The sequence below is a fragment of the Ranitomeya imitator genome, chromosome 3, assembly GCF_032444005.1.
Source record: "Ranitomeya imitator isolate aRanImi1 chromosome 3, aRanImi1.pri, whole genome shotgun sequence".
Classification (NCBI taxonomy): domain Eukaryota; kingdom Metazoa; phylum Chordata; class Amphibia; order Anura; family Dendrobatidae; genus Ranitomeya; species Ranitomeya imitator.
Window position 1 is genome coordinate 328394321 of NC_091284.1, and position 15997 is coordinate 328410317.

The 15997-nt window shown below is 46.1% G+C and overlaps 1 protein-coding gene across 2 annotated transcripts in view; it reads right to left on the reverse strand.

Annotated features, from left to right (window-relative positions):
- Nucleotides 1–434: 434 nt before the first annotated feature.
- Nucleotides 435–15997, reverse strand: part of LOC138669868 (peptide methionine sulfoxide reductase MsrA-like) — a 110802-nt gene continuing 95239 nt past the window's right edge. For both annotated transcript variants that reach the window (XM_069756701.1, XM_069756700.1), the window contains 2 exons: nt 8987–9093; nt 435–2868 (listed from right to left, as the gene is read on the reverse strand). In XM_069756701.1, the coding sequence (XP_069612802.1) occupies nt 2716–2868; nt 8987–9093 (260 nt within the window). In that variant the 3' untranslated portion in view covers nt 435–2715. The remainder of the gene's footprint in view (nt 2869–8986; nt 9094–15997) is intronic.

The following is a 15997-nucleotide window of genomic DNA, read 5'->3' on the forward strand; positions in this document are numbered from 1 at the left end:
ACTGTGACCATTGTGGGTTTTTCTGTCATTAAACGAGGGGTACCAACAATTTTGACCACATGTGTATTTTCCTCCAGAGGAGTCTGCATCAATACTAGTCTTGATGAATCAACGTCATGGTGATTTTTAAAAAAAGCTGTATGTAAATTTATCCTTCGCACTCATTAAGACTTAATTTTTTTATCCCCACCCCGCCCCCATAAAAAAACAAGCAAAAAACATAGACCAATTTTCATCTGTGTGCTGGATCAGGTTTTCATCGAGGTTTGGTTAGAGCGAGGGTTCTACTGTACAGCCATGCTTGTAAGTTTATGAGCCATTCCGAATTTTCCATATTTCTACACAAATTTTAACTAAATTTACGGTACATCAGATTTTTCCCACATGTACGACATGTACATAAATGGAGACAAATCAAACAAATAAGTCCAAAGTATTAAACTTTATGTTTTAATCCAATATCACATCCGTGAGTGGCAGAAGAATGTGAACCTTTGCATTCAGGATCTGGTGTGACCTCTTTTGTAGCAATAGCTGAATCTAAACATTTGTCTTGCCAGCATTACCCACATTTTCTTGAGATTCAGCTCATGGACAAAAGTCCTGACAATTTATTTTAGATTTCACTGTTATAATTCTGGATTCGTTGTTCCATCAATGATGGTAAGCTATCTTGGCATAAATGCAGCAACATGGGCCCAAACTATCATACTACCACCGTGTTTCACAGAAGTACATTGTTTTTATGCTGTAATGCAGTGGTTTTCTTTCTCCTAACAAAACACATTGGGTTTAAACCAAAAATCCCTATTTTGGTCTCATAGATCTACAAATAGACTTCTGGTTTTTCTAGTGTTCTTTAGCAAATGGTAAATGGAGAGTAATCTTATTTTTGTAGAGCAGTGGCTTTCTCCTTGCAATCCATTCATGCACATTATTATTATTTAGTGTTCTTCTGATGTTGGACTCATGAATATTAACACTGGCAAATGTAAGGCCTTTAGTTGCATAGAGGCTACCTTGGGTTCTTTTGTGACCTTGCGGACTACTGTCGACCACTCCTTAGGAGGGTAAAAATGGTTTTGAATTTCCTACATTGGTACAATATCTGTCTTACTGTGATTTGGTGGCGTTCAAACTCTCTAGAAATGGTTTTGTAACTTTTTGCAGTCTGAAGAGCATCAACAACTCTTCTCAGGTCCTCAGAAATCTCCTTTGTTCTTGCCATGATACATGTTGACCCTAATTACCTAATTCATCAAGAGTGGCATTTTTTACACTGGTCTAGATGAGGGGATGAAGTGAAATGCGAGGCACACAATTCATTAAGAGGCGCATACTTGATAAGTGGGGATTACAAAGCACCGTTACGCCTAGACCCACTTATTTTGTTGGAGCTGGGCAAAAAAGCCATGAAAATGCTAAAAGTTCCAAAAATTCTTGTACGACCTCTCGTTGTGAAATCAATTTGAATCTTTTTACGGCGGTTTCCTGACGAAAAAGCTTAATGAATTGGGGCCTTAATACTTAATATGTGTTTTGAAGGTCTGACTTAGATTGAGCCATATTCTTTAAATAAAGCCTCATTCACATGTCCGATTTTTGCCTATGAGTGCTACTCATGGCTTTCACAGATAACACTCATACCCATGATATTGTATGGGACATGTCCGGTGATAGCAACATCACCGTGTGTTTCTTGTAAATCTCCTCCATGCACAATGATACCAGACGTACGCTCTCCAACTTCATGAGTACACTGCGCATGCCAGGGTTGCCAGTCGTCCAGAAATTCCAGTCTATAAAATTAAGGAACTTTTTGCCCTGTCTCTAAAAATATGGAGGGTGTCTGTGATTTTTTTGAAGATCGTATACAGATTATTTTGACTGCAATTATCATCACTGTACAGTGAATGCAGCTGATGTCAGAATTATGGGGTATAGATATGGATCATGTATCAAAAGGATTTATTATAGTCTTCAATGTGTCCGTAAACTATATTGTCTGTCTGTGATTTTGATAAGCCATCCAGAAGAAATAAAAAGTCATGGTGGCAACCATGGCGCATGCGCAGGGAGGCTGAATGTCAAGATTTACAAGGAGCCGACAGTGACGTCGCTCTTGCAGGTTATGTCTATTGCAAATAGAGGAGCATGATTACAAGATGGGGGGCAGCACTAGTGTGAGGGAATCAAAGACCCGCCGGACATTTATGTAATAATAGTGCAGATTAAAGCTTGAGTAAAGAGTAAAGATATTACAAAGCCACAAGAAATAGAGACATGAAAAGCATGGAAATGACTGAAACACAGATGTATCCTTCCAACAAATCCAATATACACAATGCAGCAGCAAAGTGAGGAGTTTTAGCACAAGCTGTGATCTTGGCCCATTGTCTGCTCTTGATTTGTACGTTTTCAGCAACATATCGCTATATGTAAATGGCCAGTTCAGTCTTGCTGAAAATATTGGGCCAGTAAGGTGCATGCACCATTAATCCGCTCAGGCATTGACTATATAGACATGTATTGTTATCCCGTGTATTGGATTTAGCCACATGATGTGGAATGGACAGTGATGTTAGATCCATACATGTCACGGTTTATGGTGAGTTAATGTGAAAAGTCAGAATGTACAGACCTATCAGCAGATGTATCTGAGCTTTATTAACATCACATGCCTAAACTGTGCCGGGAAGAATAGCATCCAGGCGTTCACAGCACACAGGACACTCCAGTTCCTTTCAGCCCACAATAGCCATCTGGGATTTTCTGCAGATATTGCTGGTGGTAATCCTCAGCATAATAAAACTCTGGAACGGGGAGGATCTCAGTGGTGATGGCTCCCAAGTTACAATGTTTAAGCTCCTGTGGACAGAAGACAGGAATCATCATATATATATATATATATCTGCACCTTGCTTTCTGTTCCAATTTTGCCCCAATGACAGATGTTCCTCACAATTGTGAGGCTGGGGTCACATTGTGTTTCAGGAGTCCGTTTAACAGACTACGTTACACCGCTGCATAACGCGGTGTAACGTAGTCCGTTAACACCGCCATTGCTAGTAATGGCGAACGCATCGCTAGCGCACGCCCACATTGGGGGTGCGCTAGCGATGTGCCATCATTTGAGTGACGGACCCGAGACGCTGGCTGCAGCGTTTCCGGGTCCGTCACTGCTAGTGCAGATGGAGCTAGCAGAAGCTCCATCTGCGCTAGCGTGATGTAGCGCAGGCACTTGCGCTAGCAGCAGCCCGTTAGCGTATGTGCTGAGTGGGCTGCTGCTAACGCAGTGTGACCCTAGCCTAACTGTGTGGTCTTTACTGATGTTATGTAACACAACAGTCGGCAACATGCGGCTAAACCAAAACTTAATTTTATGGGCAAGGGTTTCCTGTTTATTTACTGGGCAGTTTTACCTGAAAATATGATTGTTAATGACCACATAGTTTTGTACAATCTTTTGGACCAATTCACAATCCATCTCATACATGGTTTTGGCTGCATGCAGCTGTTGCAATGTGGCCACGTAGCCCTTGGGCTCCTTTAGAATACCTGGCTACTGATGGTCATTTAGTGGCCTATTCGGACAGACAGACCGCATCTCTTTTGCGCACTGAGCAATTAGTAGTAGACTGTTCTGTGTATATGAATTGTCGTTGTTCTCAGTAGCACATGTACTGTTTCCACAGGACAATGTGCTGCCGAGAATGATAATTTTATTTTTATTCGCCTCAAAAGTAAAATCCACATAGATCTTCACAATGTTAGCAATCACGCCTTCCATTTTTGCCACTTGCTCTACAACCTGCAAAAGATGGGCTGTAGAAACACTGTATATATAGGTTTTCAGTAGCCAATAACGTTTGGGAGCCTCCCATGGGCGTTTTTAAAAAACGGATCTGTCATAAAATGGATTAAAAAAACTGAAGAAATGGATGGAAAACTGATGTGACGGGTCCGTTTTTTCACCGGATCCACTAGTTGGATCCGTCGAAAAAATGAATCCTTTGCATCAGTTTTTCACAATCTGACTGACGTCAAAAAAATGATGTGTGAAAGGGGCCTTTCTCTTCTATTGTTTCTGTCTCCTGGGTACCCAAAAAATGCACCAGAATACATTAATGAATCAAGCCTTAGGTTTATTTTAGGCTGCCGTCACACTATCAGTATTTGGTCAGTATTTTACATCAGTATTTGTAAGCCAAATCCAGGAGTTGAACAAATAGAGGAAAAGTATAATAGAAACATATGCACCACTTCTGTATTTATCACCCACTCCTGGTTTTGGCTTCCAAATACTGACCAAATACTGATAGTGTGACGGCAGCCTTAGACAGTTGTAATTTTTTGCCTGTCTTACAATCACAACACCTGCACCCCTCCATGTCTCCTCAGAAACGGAAAAGTACTCCACTTCTCATAAAGTATGAAATTTTCAGATTTTACATATGTATTGCAGCCATAAAGTACAATAATTCAGGCTACAGGGAGGTACAGTGGGCAGCACGGGCTAGGTCTTATCCCATGTGCATGATGATATGCTCACAGCTTTTATCAGTACTTGGGGCTGTGTATGGCGTTCCCTGAAGTCTGGGAGCTTTTCTGTAGCACACACCTGCAGGCATGGTGTACATATGCTAGAACACAGTGTGGCTCTTGGCGTACTATGGTTGTGTTGTAAAGCATGAAGTGAACTATGTGCAGCTGTAATTTATCATGGCGCCAGCATATTCCATAGAGTTGTACAAAGTATACACTATGCCTCTGAACCCATTGGGCTCACAATTTAATTTTTCTTTTGTAAATGAGAGCGTCAATTTTGCAAAAGAATAATAAAGTTACACTAAACGATTTACCAACGATCACGACCAGCAATACGACCTGGCCGTAATCGTTGCTAAGTCGTTGTTTGGTCGCTGGGGAGCTGTCACACAGACAGTTCTCTCCAGCGACCAACGATCAGGGGAACGACTTCGGCATCGTTGAAACTGTCTTCAATGATGCCGAAGTCCCCGGGTAACCAGGGTAAACACCGGGTTACTAAGTGCAGGGCCGCGCTTAGTAACCTGATATTTACCCTGGTTACCATTGTAAAAGTTAAAAAAAAACAAACAGTACATACTCACATTCCTGTCACGTCCCCCAGCGTCAGCTTCCCTGCCCTGTCAGCACCGGACGTAAAGCAGAGCGGTGACGTCACCGCTGTGCTCTGCTTTACGGCCGGCCGGCGCTGACACAGTCAGTGCGGGAAGCTGACGCCGGGGGACTTGACAGACATCGAAATGTGAGTATGTACTGTTTTTTTTTTTAACTTTTACAATGGTAACCAGGGTAAATATCGGGTTACTAAGCGCGGCCCTGCGCTTAGTAACCCGATGTTTACCCTGGTTACCAGTGAACACATCGCTGGATCGGCGTCACACACGCCGATTCAGCGATGACAGCGGGGTGATCGGCGACCAAAAAAAGGTCCTGATCATTCCCCACAGCCAACGATCTCCCAGCAGGGGCCTGATCGTTGGTCGCCGTCACGCATAACGATTTCGTTAACGATATCGTTGCTACGTCACAAAAAGCAACGATATCGTTAACGAAATCGTTATGTGTGAAGGTACCTTTAGTAAACTCGAGCACGCTCTTATGAATCTGTGCCAATTAGTGAGTGTGCTGACATCAGGAAAATAAAACTGGTTGGGTGATATGGTTGAGCACTTCATGAGATATTAACAAGACTTTTTCTGTGTTTTTTTTTTTTTGGTTTTCTGCGGCAGTCTGTTAAGCATTATTTGACATATTTGCCAAGTAGGCATCTCTGGGCATTGCCAAGTGTGTAGTGTAATATTGTAGCTAAATGCAGACTAGTTTGACTTCTTTCTTAAGATAACCCTATTCATGAGTGCCCTCTGCTGGTGGTAGGCCAGTATGACAATGAAGCAATCCATCGGCATTCTAATTTACTAGATGGTGGCCTGATTCGAATGCATCGGGTATTCTAAAATATGTCTGTATGCATGTCGCGCTGTGAGTGGGGGCTAAATTCCGCGCCAATATCGCTGATTGGTCGCGGCCGGCCGGGCACAACCAATCAGCGAAGCGGTGTTTAAATCCCGCGCCAATATCGCTGATTGGTCGGGGCCAGCTGGGCATGACCAATCACCGAAGCGGTGTTTAAATCCCACACCAATTTCAATGATTGGTCGCGGCCGGCCAGGCGCGACCAATCAGCAAAGCGTGGTTCAAATCCTGCACCAATTCGTGGCCGGACTGCGCCTGTCGCTGATTGGTCGTAGGATGTTGGGGGTTCGGGGCGCTGAATGTCGAGGGTTCGGGGCGCAGGATGTTGAGGGTTCGGGGCACAGGATATAGTACAGCCACGTAGTACATAACACAGCCACGTACTATATAGCACAGCCACGTAATATATAGCACAGCCACGTAGCATATAACACAGTCATGTAGCATATAACACAGTCATGTAGCATATAACACAGCCACGTAGTATAGAGCAGCCACATAGTATATAGCACAGCCACGCAGTATATGGCACAGCCACGAAGTATATAACACAGCCATGTAGTATATAGCACAGCCACGTAGTATATTACACAGCCCATGTAGTATATAGCACAGCCACGTAGTATATAGCAGCCATGTAGTATATAGCACAGCCACGTAGTATATGACACAGACAGCCACGTAGTATATAGCACAGCCACGTAGTATATAGCAGCCACGTAGTATATAGCACAGCCATGTAGTATATAGCACAGCCACGTAGTATATAGCACAGCCATGTAGTATATAGCAGCCATGTAGTATATCAGCCCACGTAGTATATAACAGCCACGTAGTACATAACACAGCCCACATAGTATATAACATAGCCCATGTAATATATAGCAGTGTGGGCACCATATCCCTATTAAAAAAAAGAATTAAAATAAAAAATACTCACCTTCCGGCAGCCCCCGGATCCAGCCCAGACCTTAGCGATGCTCCCGCCAGGTCCGTTCCCATGGATGCTTTGCGGCAATAATCCGTGAAGTCATCTAGATAATTTCGCAATGCATCTCTGGGAATGGAAGCTGCCGAGGAGCGGGAAAGCTGCTGAGGCGACGGAAGGTGAGTATATAATGATTTTTTATTTTTTTATTATTTTTAACATTATATCTTTTTACTATTGATGCTGCATAGGCAGCATCAATAGTAAAAAGTTGGTCCGGGATGGGGTGACACACTGGAACTGAGTGGAGGGGAGTAGGGAGGGGGCACTGACTGGAGGAGAATAGGGAGGGGCCAATTCGCCGCCGCACAAAGCCTGTCACTGATTGGTCGCGACCGGCAGCGACCAATCAGCGATGCGGGATTTCCATGACAGAGAAACAGACAGACAGACAGACGGAAATGGACCTTAGATGATTATATAGATAGACTAGATGGTGGCCCGATTCTAACGCATCGGTTATTCTAGAATATGTATGTATGTACGTCGCGCTGTGAGTGGAGGTTAAATTCCACGCCAATATTGCTGATTGGTCGCGCCTGGCTGGCCGATCAGTGAAGCGTCGTTCAAATCCCGCGCCAATTTGTGGCCGGACTGCGCCTGTCTCTGATTGGTCGCGGCTGGCCGGGCACATCCAAACAGCGAAGCGTGGTTCAAATCCTGTGGATGTCAGGGGTTAGGGGCGCTGAATGTCGGGTGTTCGGGGCGCAAGATATAGTACAGCCACGTAGTATAGAACACAGCCACGTAGTATATAGCAAAGCCACATAGTATATCACACAGCCCACGTAGTATATAACACAGCCACGTAGTACATAACACAGCCACGTAGCATATAGCACAGCCACGTAGCATATAGCACAGCCATGTAGTATATAGCACAGCCACGTAGTGTATAGCACAGCCACGTAGTGTATAGCAGCCACGTAGTATATAGCACAGCCACGTAGTATATAGCACAGCCCACATAGTATATAACACAGACAGCCACGTAGTATATAACAGACAGCCACATAGTATATAGCACAGCCATATAGTATATAGTAGCCACATAGCATATAGCACAGCCACGCAGTATATAGCACAGCCCATGTAGTATATAACACAGACAGCCATGTAGTATATAGCAGCCACGTAGCATATAGCACAGCCACGTAGTATATAGCACAGCCTATTTAGTATATAACACAGAGAGCCACGTAGTATATAGCAGCCACGTAGTATATAGCACAGCCACGTAGTATATAGCATAGCCACGTAGTATATAGCAGCCACATCGTGTATAGCAGCCACGTAGTATATAACACAGCCCATGCAGTATATAACACAGCCCACATAGTATATAACACAGCCCACATAGTATATAACACAGCCCATACAGTATATAGCAGTGTGGGCATGATATCCCTGTTAAAAAAATAATTAAAATAAAAAATAGCTATATCCTCACCCTCCGGAGTCCACCGAAGCTGCCTGCTCTTCGTGATGCGGCCGGCAGCTTCCGTTCCTATTGATGCATTGCGGAATTACCCAGATGTGTAATTTCGCAATGCATCACTGGGAACGGATGCTGGCGTCCGCATCGCGTGAAGCGGGACAGCTTCGGTGGATGGCGGAAGGTGAGAATACCACTAATTTTTATTTTTTTATTATTTTTAACATATCTTTTTACTATTCATGCTGCATAGGCACCATCAATAGTAAAAAGTTGGTCCGGGATGGGGCGACACACTGGCACTGACTGGAAGGGAGTAGGGAGGGTACACTGACTGGAGGAGAGTAGGGAGAGGCCAATACGCGGCTGCACTAAGCCTGTCGCTGATTGGTCGCGACCAATCAGCGATGCGGGATTTCTGTTACAGACAAACAAACAGAAAGACAGACAAACAGACAGAAGTACCCCTTAGACGATTATATATACAGTATATATATGGAATGTTACTTGGGAGATGGAATTGAATTCTGTTGAATATTTACCTTTTGGTAGCTGTCTATTGACTGAAGAGCTGCTTCTCTCTGTTGATCGCTGTAGGTGAATATCACAGAGCGGTACTGAGTACCTATTTCCTTTCCTTGCTTCATTCCTGCATTGACAGATGGAGTGATACTTTTATGGAAAGGGATTATATTGTCATGGTTATTCTTACTTCTTATCACAGTCTAGTAAGAAATATCTAACGTGTTCTAAAATTAGAATCACAACATGCTCTGCCAGACAGTAGTGCCAAAACACTCCAGGATCTATGAATTACTCTCTTTCCATATATAGTAAGCCAAGGGTCTGTCTAAATCAGTTGTTTAATAACGTATCCCTTTTTTATTTCCCCTTTATGGCTTTAAACTTTTACCATGTAATTACTAGTGTTGAGCCACCTCCCTAGTGTTCGGGTTCGGTTCGTCGAACAGGGAGGTGTTCGCCGAACTGTTCGTCGAACGTTCGACGAACACCGTCGAACCTCATTGAAACCAATGGCAGGCAAACACAAACACATACAAACACATGGAAAACACATAGAAAAACCTTAAAAGGTGTCCAAAAGCTGACAAACTGCTCAGAAGACACAACAAACATGGAAAAGTCACAACTACATATAGTCATGCGAAAAGAAAAGAGGTGGAGGAGTAAAAGGAGGAGGAGACACAGATATAGGCATGTCATGCCCTTCTAAAATCAAGAAAGGCTGGAGTAAATATCTAAACTCACTTTACCAACACCCAGACGTCTTGACAAAAAAATAAAAAAAGGAATATCTTTAGGTAGAATGGCGGCGGGTCCATTCAGAACACTTTCCTTAGAAGACGTAGTGTTACCCCCGTTGGGAGTTGTGCCAAAAAATGAACCCAATACATTCAGACTAATCCACCATTTGTCATATCCAAGGGGCAGGTCAGTAAATGACAACATCGACGCGGAACCAAGTACAGTTCTATGTACTGTACCTCCTTTGACGAGGCAATCAAGCGGGTCAAGAAGTTGGTAAGGGGCACCCTAATGGCCAAAACAGACATTGAGGGGGCGTTCATGTTACTACCTGTGCCCTTGAATAGTGTCCTCCCAATGGGCTTCTTCTGTGAAGGAGCATACTACATAGATCGCTGTTTGCCCATGGGATGCTCCATATCCTGCTCACTATTTGAGGCGTTTAGTTGCTTCCTCGAATGTGTCGTCATGGACGTTTGTAAGGCAGCACATATTATCCATTACCTTGACGACTTCTTATGCCTGGGCCCAAAAGATTCGCCACAGTGTGAAAACACGTGGTAGTCCACCTGTGAGAAGGAGAGAGCTGGAGGGAGAGTGGACACCCCAGAGCTGAGGGGTTAGATTGAGAAAGAAAGAAGGCGGTGTAGCTTGCTTCATGGGTGGGGTACTCTGCTGAGTAGCAGAAATTGCTACTAGGCCCAAAAGGATTTCCTGGGCCAGATGCCGTTAAAAAATAGTACTTAGGTAAACAGGCGGTGTAGCTTGCTTCATGGGTGGGGTACGCTGCTGAGTAGCACTAAATTCTACTAGGCCCAAAAGGATTTCCTGGGCTAGATGCTGTTACAAAATAGTAGTTAAGTAAACAGGCGGTGTAGCTTGCTTCATGGGTGGGGTACTCTGCTGAGTAGCACAAAGTGCTATTAGGTACAAAACAATTTCCTGGGCTAGATGAAGTTAAAAATTTGTAATTACATCAACAGGCGGTGTTGGTTGCTTCATGGGTGGGGTACTCTGCTGAGTAGCACAAAATGCTATTAGGTACAAAACAATTTCCTGGGCTAGGTGCAGTTAAAAATTAGTAATTAGATCAACAGCTGGTGTAGCTTGCTTCATGGGTGGGGTACGCTGCTGAGTATCACTAAATTCTACGAGGCCGAAAAGGATTTCCTGGGCTACATGCCGTGAAAAATAGCACTTAGGTAAACAGGCGGTAAGTGGCTGGGCTACTCTGCTGACTAGCAGACACTGAAGCTTTGGAGCAGACCTCTGAATCCCAGACCGTAGTATGAGGAAACAACTCTGCAGACGACCCCACCCACCTGGAATTGGCGATGGCAACATCATATAAAACTCAGCAAGGGGACTAAATAAAAGAGTCTCCATTTTTCCACTTAAGTGGCATCAATTTCACCAGAGTTTTTTAAAACGGTTGGTGAGGTGATTTTCAAAAATCATCAAGCTTTTATTCTCCCCAAGATGACAAAGGGGTAGAAAAGTCCTTGCGGATCCAGGATATGTTCATCTTGATGAACGTTAGTGTGAGAACACTAGGGAACTCCAAAAGGTGGACCGGCTAGACCGCGACAGCGAACCCCCCAAGGGCGAGTGGACCCGGAGGACCACCCCCTATACAGGGAGTGTTCGGGGCAGGTTCAAGGAAGACTACTGTTGCGGCAGCTAGTACCTGAAGGAGAGGTGCGGGAAAGGGAGTAATACAAATTGCAGGCAGGATGAAGTGAAGGATACACGGACCAGGGAGCAATGGAGGTTACCAAGAACCAGACAGGTGAAGTTCGGAGCGCAGACTGGTTGACACGACGAAGGCAAGGCCGTAGGGAGCAAAACAGGAGACACAGGTTGGGAGGCACTGGAAGGGAAAAACAAATGGGAAAAAGGTAACAGGAGGACGGAGGGAAAACACAAGGGAACGAAAACACAGCAGTACGGCAGAACAACAAGGCAGCTGATACAGGCGGGCAGCGAACAGAAAACAACAAGACTACGTGGGGCCAGAGTCACATGGAAACTCATATGACAATCAGGCAATGTCAGGGAGAAGAGGCGGCCTGATAAGGAGGACGGAGAAATAGCTTCCGGGTGGAAGTCCTCCAAAGCACAGAGCTTACCAGAGAGAGCGGCCTGGGATCAGCGAGGAGAATGTGCGCGTGCGCCGCCGACCCCAGTGCGCGCGCGCACCCGAGGATGACCAGGAGCCAAGCGCGCAGGAAGTGCAGAAGACTGGGAACGAGCAGGAACGCGCCAGGAGCGAGCAGGAACACCGCAGCATGGTAAGTATGAGGCACAAGTAGCGAGGCAGGCGGGAGCGTAACAGTTAGTCTGTCTACATTGTCACTGGACAGCCGCGTGTGCTTATATGTCAGCACACCACCAGCAGAGCTGAACACACGTTCAGAGAGAACGCTGGCTGCGGGGCACGACAAGATCTCCAAGGCGTGAGTGGCGAGCTCAGGCCATTTTTCAAGATTGGAAGCCCATAATGAGCAAGGGTCCAGTTCCACAGTCATGGCACCGATGTTAACTTGGAGATACTCTTGTACCATCCTCTCTAGGCATTGGCTGTGCATCAGACTTCTTGTCTCCTGTGGCCTTGCAAAGGATGGTCTTAAAAAATCTTGAAACGATTGGAAAAAATTGCTATTACCCCCAGATACGATTTTACTGTTACAGTTTGAGTGATAATTCGATAGTCCTACGGTTGGCAAGTTAGAACTCAGAGATTGACTACGTGCACCACTGGTGTTTTGTGGAAAAGCAGATGTTAGATTCTGTAACAGTCTCTGCTGATACTCCTACATGCGCGAATCCCTTTCTATGGCAGGAATTATTTCGCCAAATTTGCTTTTGTAGCGGGGATCTAAGAGTGTGGCAACCCAGTAGTCAACATTACTTTGGATTCTGACAATCCGAGGGTCAAGCTGCAGGTAGTGCAGCAAGAAGACACTCATGTGTCTTGCGCATCCAGGAGGACCAAGTCCTTGTTGTCTTGGTGGTGGCGAGGTGAGAATCATGCTTCCTTCGTCTGCCCTCTCCCCCCAACCTTGCACAACAGAAATTTGATCAAGGTCTCCCTCATCTGACGAGTCTTCCATGCCCAGCGCCAGTTCATCCTCCACTAATTCGCCTCCTGCACCTTCCTCAACAGTTTGGCTGCTACCATGCGCCCTCGGTAACCCCTCTCCCCCAGCCTCCAATACCAGCCGCCTTGGTGCTGCCAACGACGTCACCGCTCTGCTGTCCAGAATCCCAGAGTGCCTATCAGCCATATCCTCCTTCTTCTCCTCTCGCTTCCTCAAACTCAATGTGGACAAATCTGAACTCATCATCTTTCCTCCATCCCATAGATCTTCCTTACCTGACCTATCTATCGCAATCAATGACATCATGCTTTCCCCTGTACCGGAACTCCGCTGCCTTGGAGTAACCTTCGACTCTGCCCTGTCCTTCAAACCGCACATCCAAGCTCTTTCCACCTCCTGTCGCCTCCAGCTCAAAAATATCTCCAGAATCCGTCCTTTCCTCGACTGTCAATCCACTAAAATACTTGTGCACGCCCTCATCATCTCCCGCCTTGACTACTGCAACATCCTTTTCTGTGGCCTCCCTTGCACCTCTCCAGTCCATTCTTAACTCTGCTGCCCGACTAATTCATCTCTCTCCTCGCTGCTACTCCTCTGCTTCCCCCATCTGCAAATCTCTTCACTGGCTCCCATTCCCTCAGCGTATCCCGTTCAAATTACTAATACTGACCTTCAAAGCCATCCACAACCTGTCTCCTCCATATATCTCTGAACTAATCTCCCGATATCTTCCCTCACGTGATCTCCGGTCCTCCCAAGACCTCCTTCTCTCCTCCACACTTATTTGCTCATCATCCAACCGCCTCCAAGACTTCTCCCGAATATCCCCTATCCTCTGGAATTCTTTGCCCCAACACGTCCGACTATCAACCACATTCAGATCCTTCAGACGGAACCTGAAAACCCATCTCTTCAGGAAAGCCTACAGCCTGCACTGACCCCGCTGCCGCCTCATCACTACCGAAGCTACACCGGAGCTCCTGCAACCCTCAACCTACTGTCTCCTTCCCCATAATCCTGTAGAATGTAAGCCCGCAAGGGCAGGGTCCTCGCCCTTCTGTATCAGTCTGTCATTGTTAGTTTGTTTACTGTAAATGATATCTGTAACTTGTATGTAACCCCTTCTCATGTAAAGCACCATGGAATCAATGGTGCTATATAAATAAATAATAATAACCTTCTTGACCTTGGAGATATGATCCCTTCCGCATAAGACTCCTCCTGTTCCTCATCCTCCTCCTCCTCCTCCTCTTGTTCCACCACCTGACTCCGAACACTGTGTAAGGTGTGCTCCAGCATGTAAATCACTGGAATGGTCATGCTGATAATGGCATCATCAGCACTAAACATCTTTGTTGCCATTTCAAAACTGTGCAGAAGGGTGCATAGGTCCCTGATCTGAGACCACTCCTGCAGCGTGATTTGTCCCACCTCTTGATCTCGTTGGCCCAGGCTATACGTCATAACGTATTGCACCAGGGCTCGTCGGTGCTGCCACAGTCGCTGCAACATGTGCAGAGTTGAATTCCACCGTGTGGGCACATCGCATTTCAGCCGGTGAACTGGCAGGCCCAACGACTTCTGTAGAGATGCAAGTTGTCGAGCTGCAGGATGCGAACGGTGGAAGTGAGCACACAGTGACCGTGCCCTCTGCAGAAGCCCATCTAGTCCAGGATAATGGGATAAAAATTGCTGGACAACCAGGTTCAAAACGTGAGCCATACAAGGCACGTGTGTGACATTGCCCCGGCGAAGGGCCGCACCCAGGTTTGCAGCATTGTTGCTGGCTGCAGGTTGAGTGGAGACAACCATTGATGGAACTCGATCTCCAGAGCTGACCACAACTCCTCTGCTGTGTGACTCACATTTCCCAGACATTTCAATGTAAACACTGCCTGATGCCGTTTAGCCCTGGTGACAGCATAGTGAGGAGGTGTGCAGGATTCCTTCTGCGCAGTTACAACGCGGGTGGCATTACCAGACAGGCTTTGGGTGCAGGTGGAGGACCGAGAGGAGGTTGAGGAGGCAGAAGCAGTGGAGGATCTTCTAGATACAGAGGATCAATGAGCAACTCATGGCGACGGCAAGACTTGAACAGCAGCCCCTTCTCCTGATGTCGCCGTAGTTACCCAGTGCCCAGTCACCGACATGTAACGCCCCTGTCCATGTCTACTCGTCCAAGTGTCTGTGGTAAAATGCACCCTATCACACACAGAGTTTCTCAAGGAAGCGGTGCTGTTGTGTGCGACATGCTGGTGTAGCACAGGCAGAGCTTTCTTTGAGAAGTAGTGGCGAATGGCATCTGGTACTGGGGTACTGTGACGGACATAAGGTCTCGAAAATCCTCTGTGTCCACCAGGCGGAAAGGCAGCATTTCTGTAGCCAACAGCTTGCAGATGGAGAAATTCAACCTCTTAGCTTTGTCATGGCTAGGAGGAAATGGTCTTTTACTTGTCCACATCTGAGGGACTAAGGGCTGGCTGCCATGCTTAGACAGAGTTGAGTAGGGTGTCCACGGCAAACTGCTGGTCTGTTAGGAAGGTGCAGGTGGAGATGTTATGTTGCCTGGATCAAAATGTGGTGTCGATGTCGGAGAGCGCTCAACACCAGCAGGTGTTTCCACTAGCAAATGTCCTAACGACCTGCCAATCACACTGGCTGTTGCGGGTAAAAAGGTGGAAGGTCTGCATCCAAAACCATGTGCGACTGCTGTCCCCACAGTCACAGAGGATGAAGAGGACGCGGATGCACTTGATGGGGCAGACGGTCGTTGACCCAGCCCACTAGGCCGCATTGTAGCACAGTGAGCTTCCCACTGCAACTTATGCTTCATATCCATGTGACGGTTCATGCATGAAGTACTCAAGCCAATGATTTGTTGGCCTCTACTGAGATTTTGTTGACAAATCTTACAGACAACAGGAGTTGAGTCATCCTTTGCGATGTCAAAAAATGCCCAGGCTATGCAAGGCTTAGAGCACGTGCGACCTGAAGAGCCACCACGACTTCTGGTCTGAGGCACAGTTGGGGTTGAGGATGCAGTTGTTGACGTGCTTCCAGTACTCTGTCTCTGTCCAGGAAGGCGCACCATTACCTCGTCGTCAGACTTGTCACTAGCATCCTCCTCCTTCTCCTCTGCTGACCTCATGGACTGGCGGACTGGGGGTTGACAGTAAGTGGGGTCTA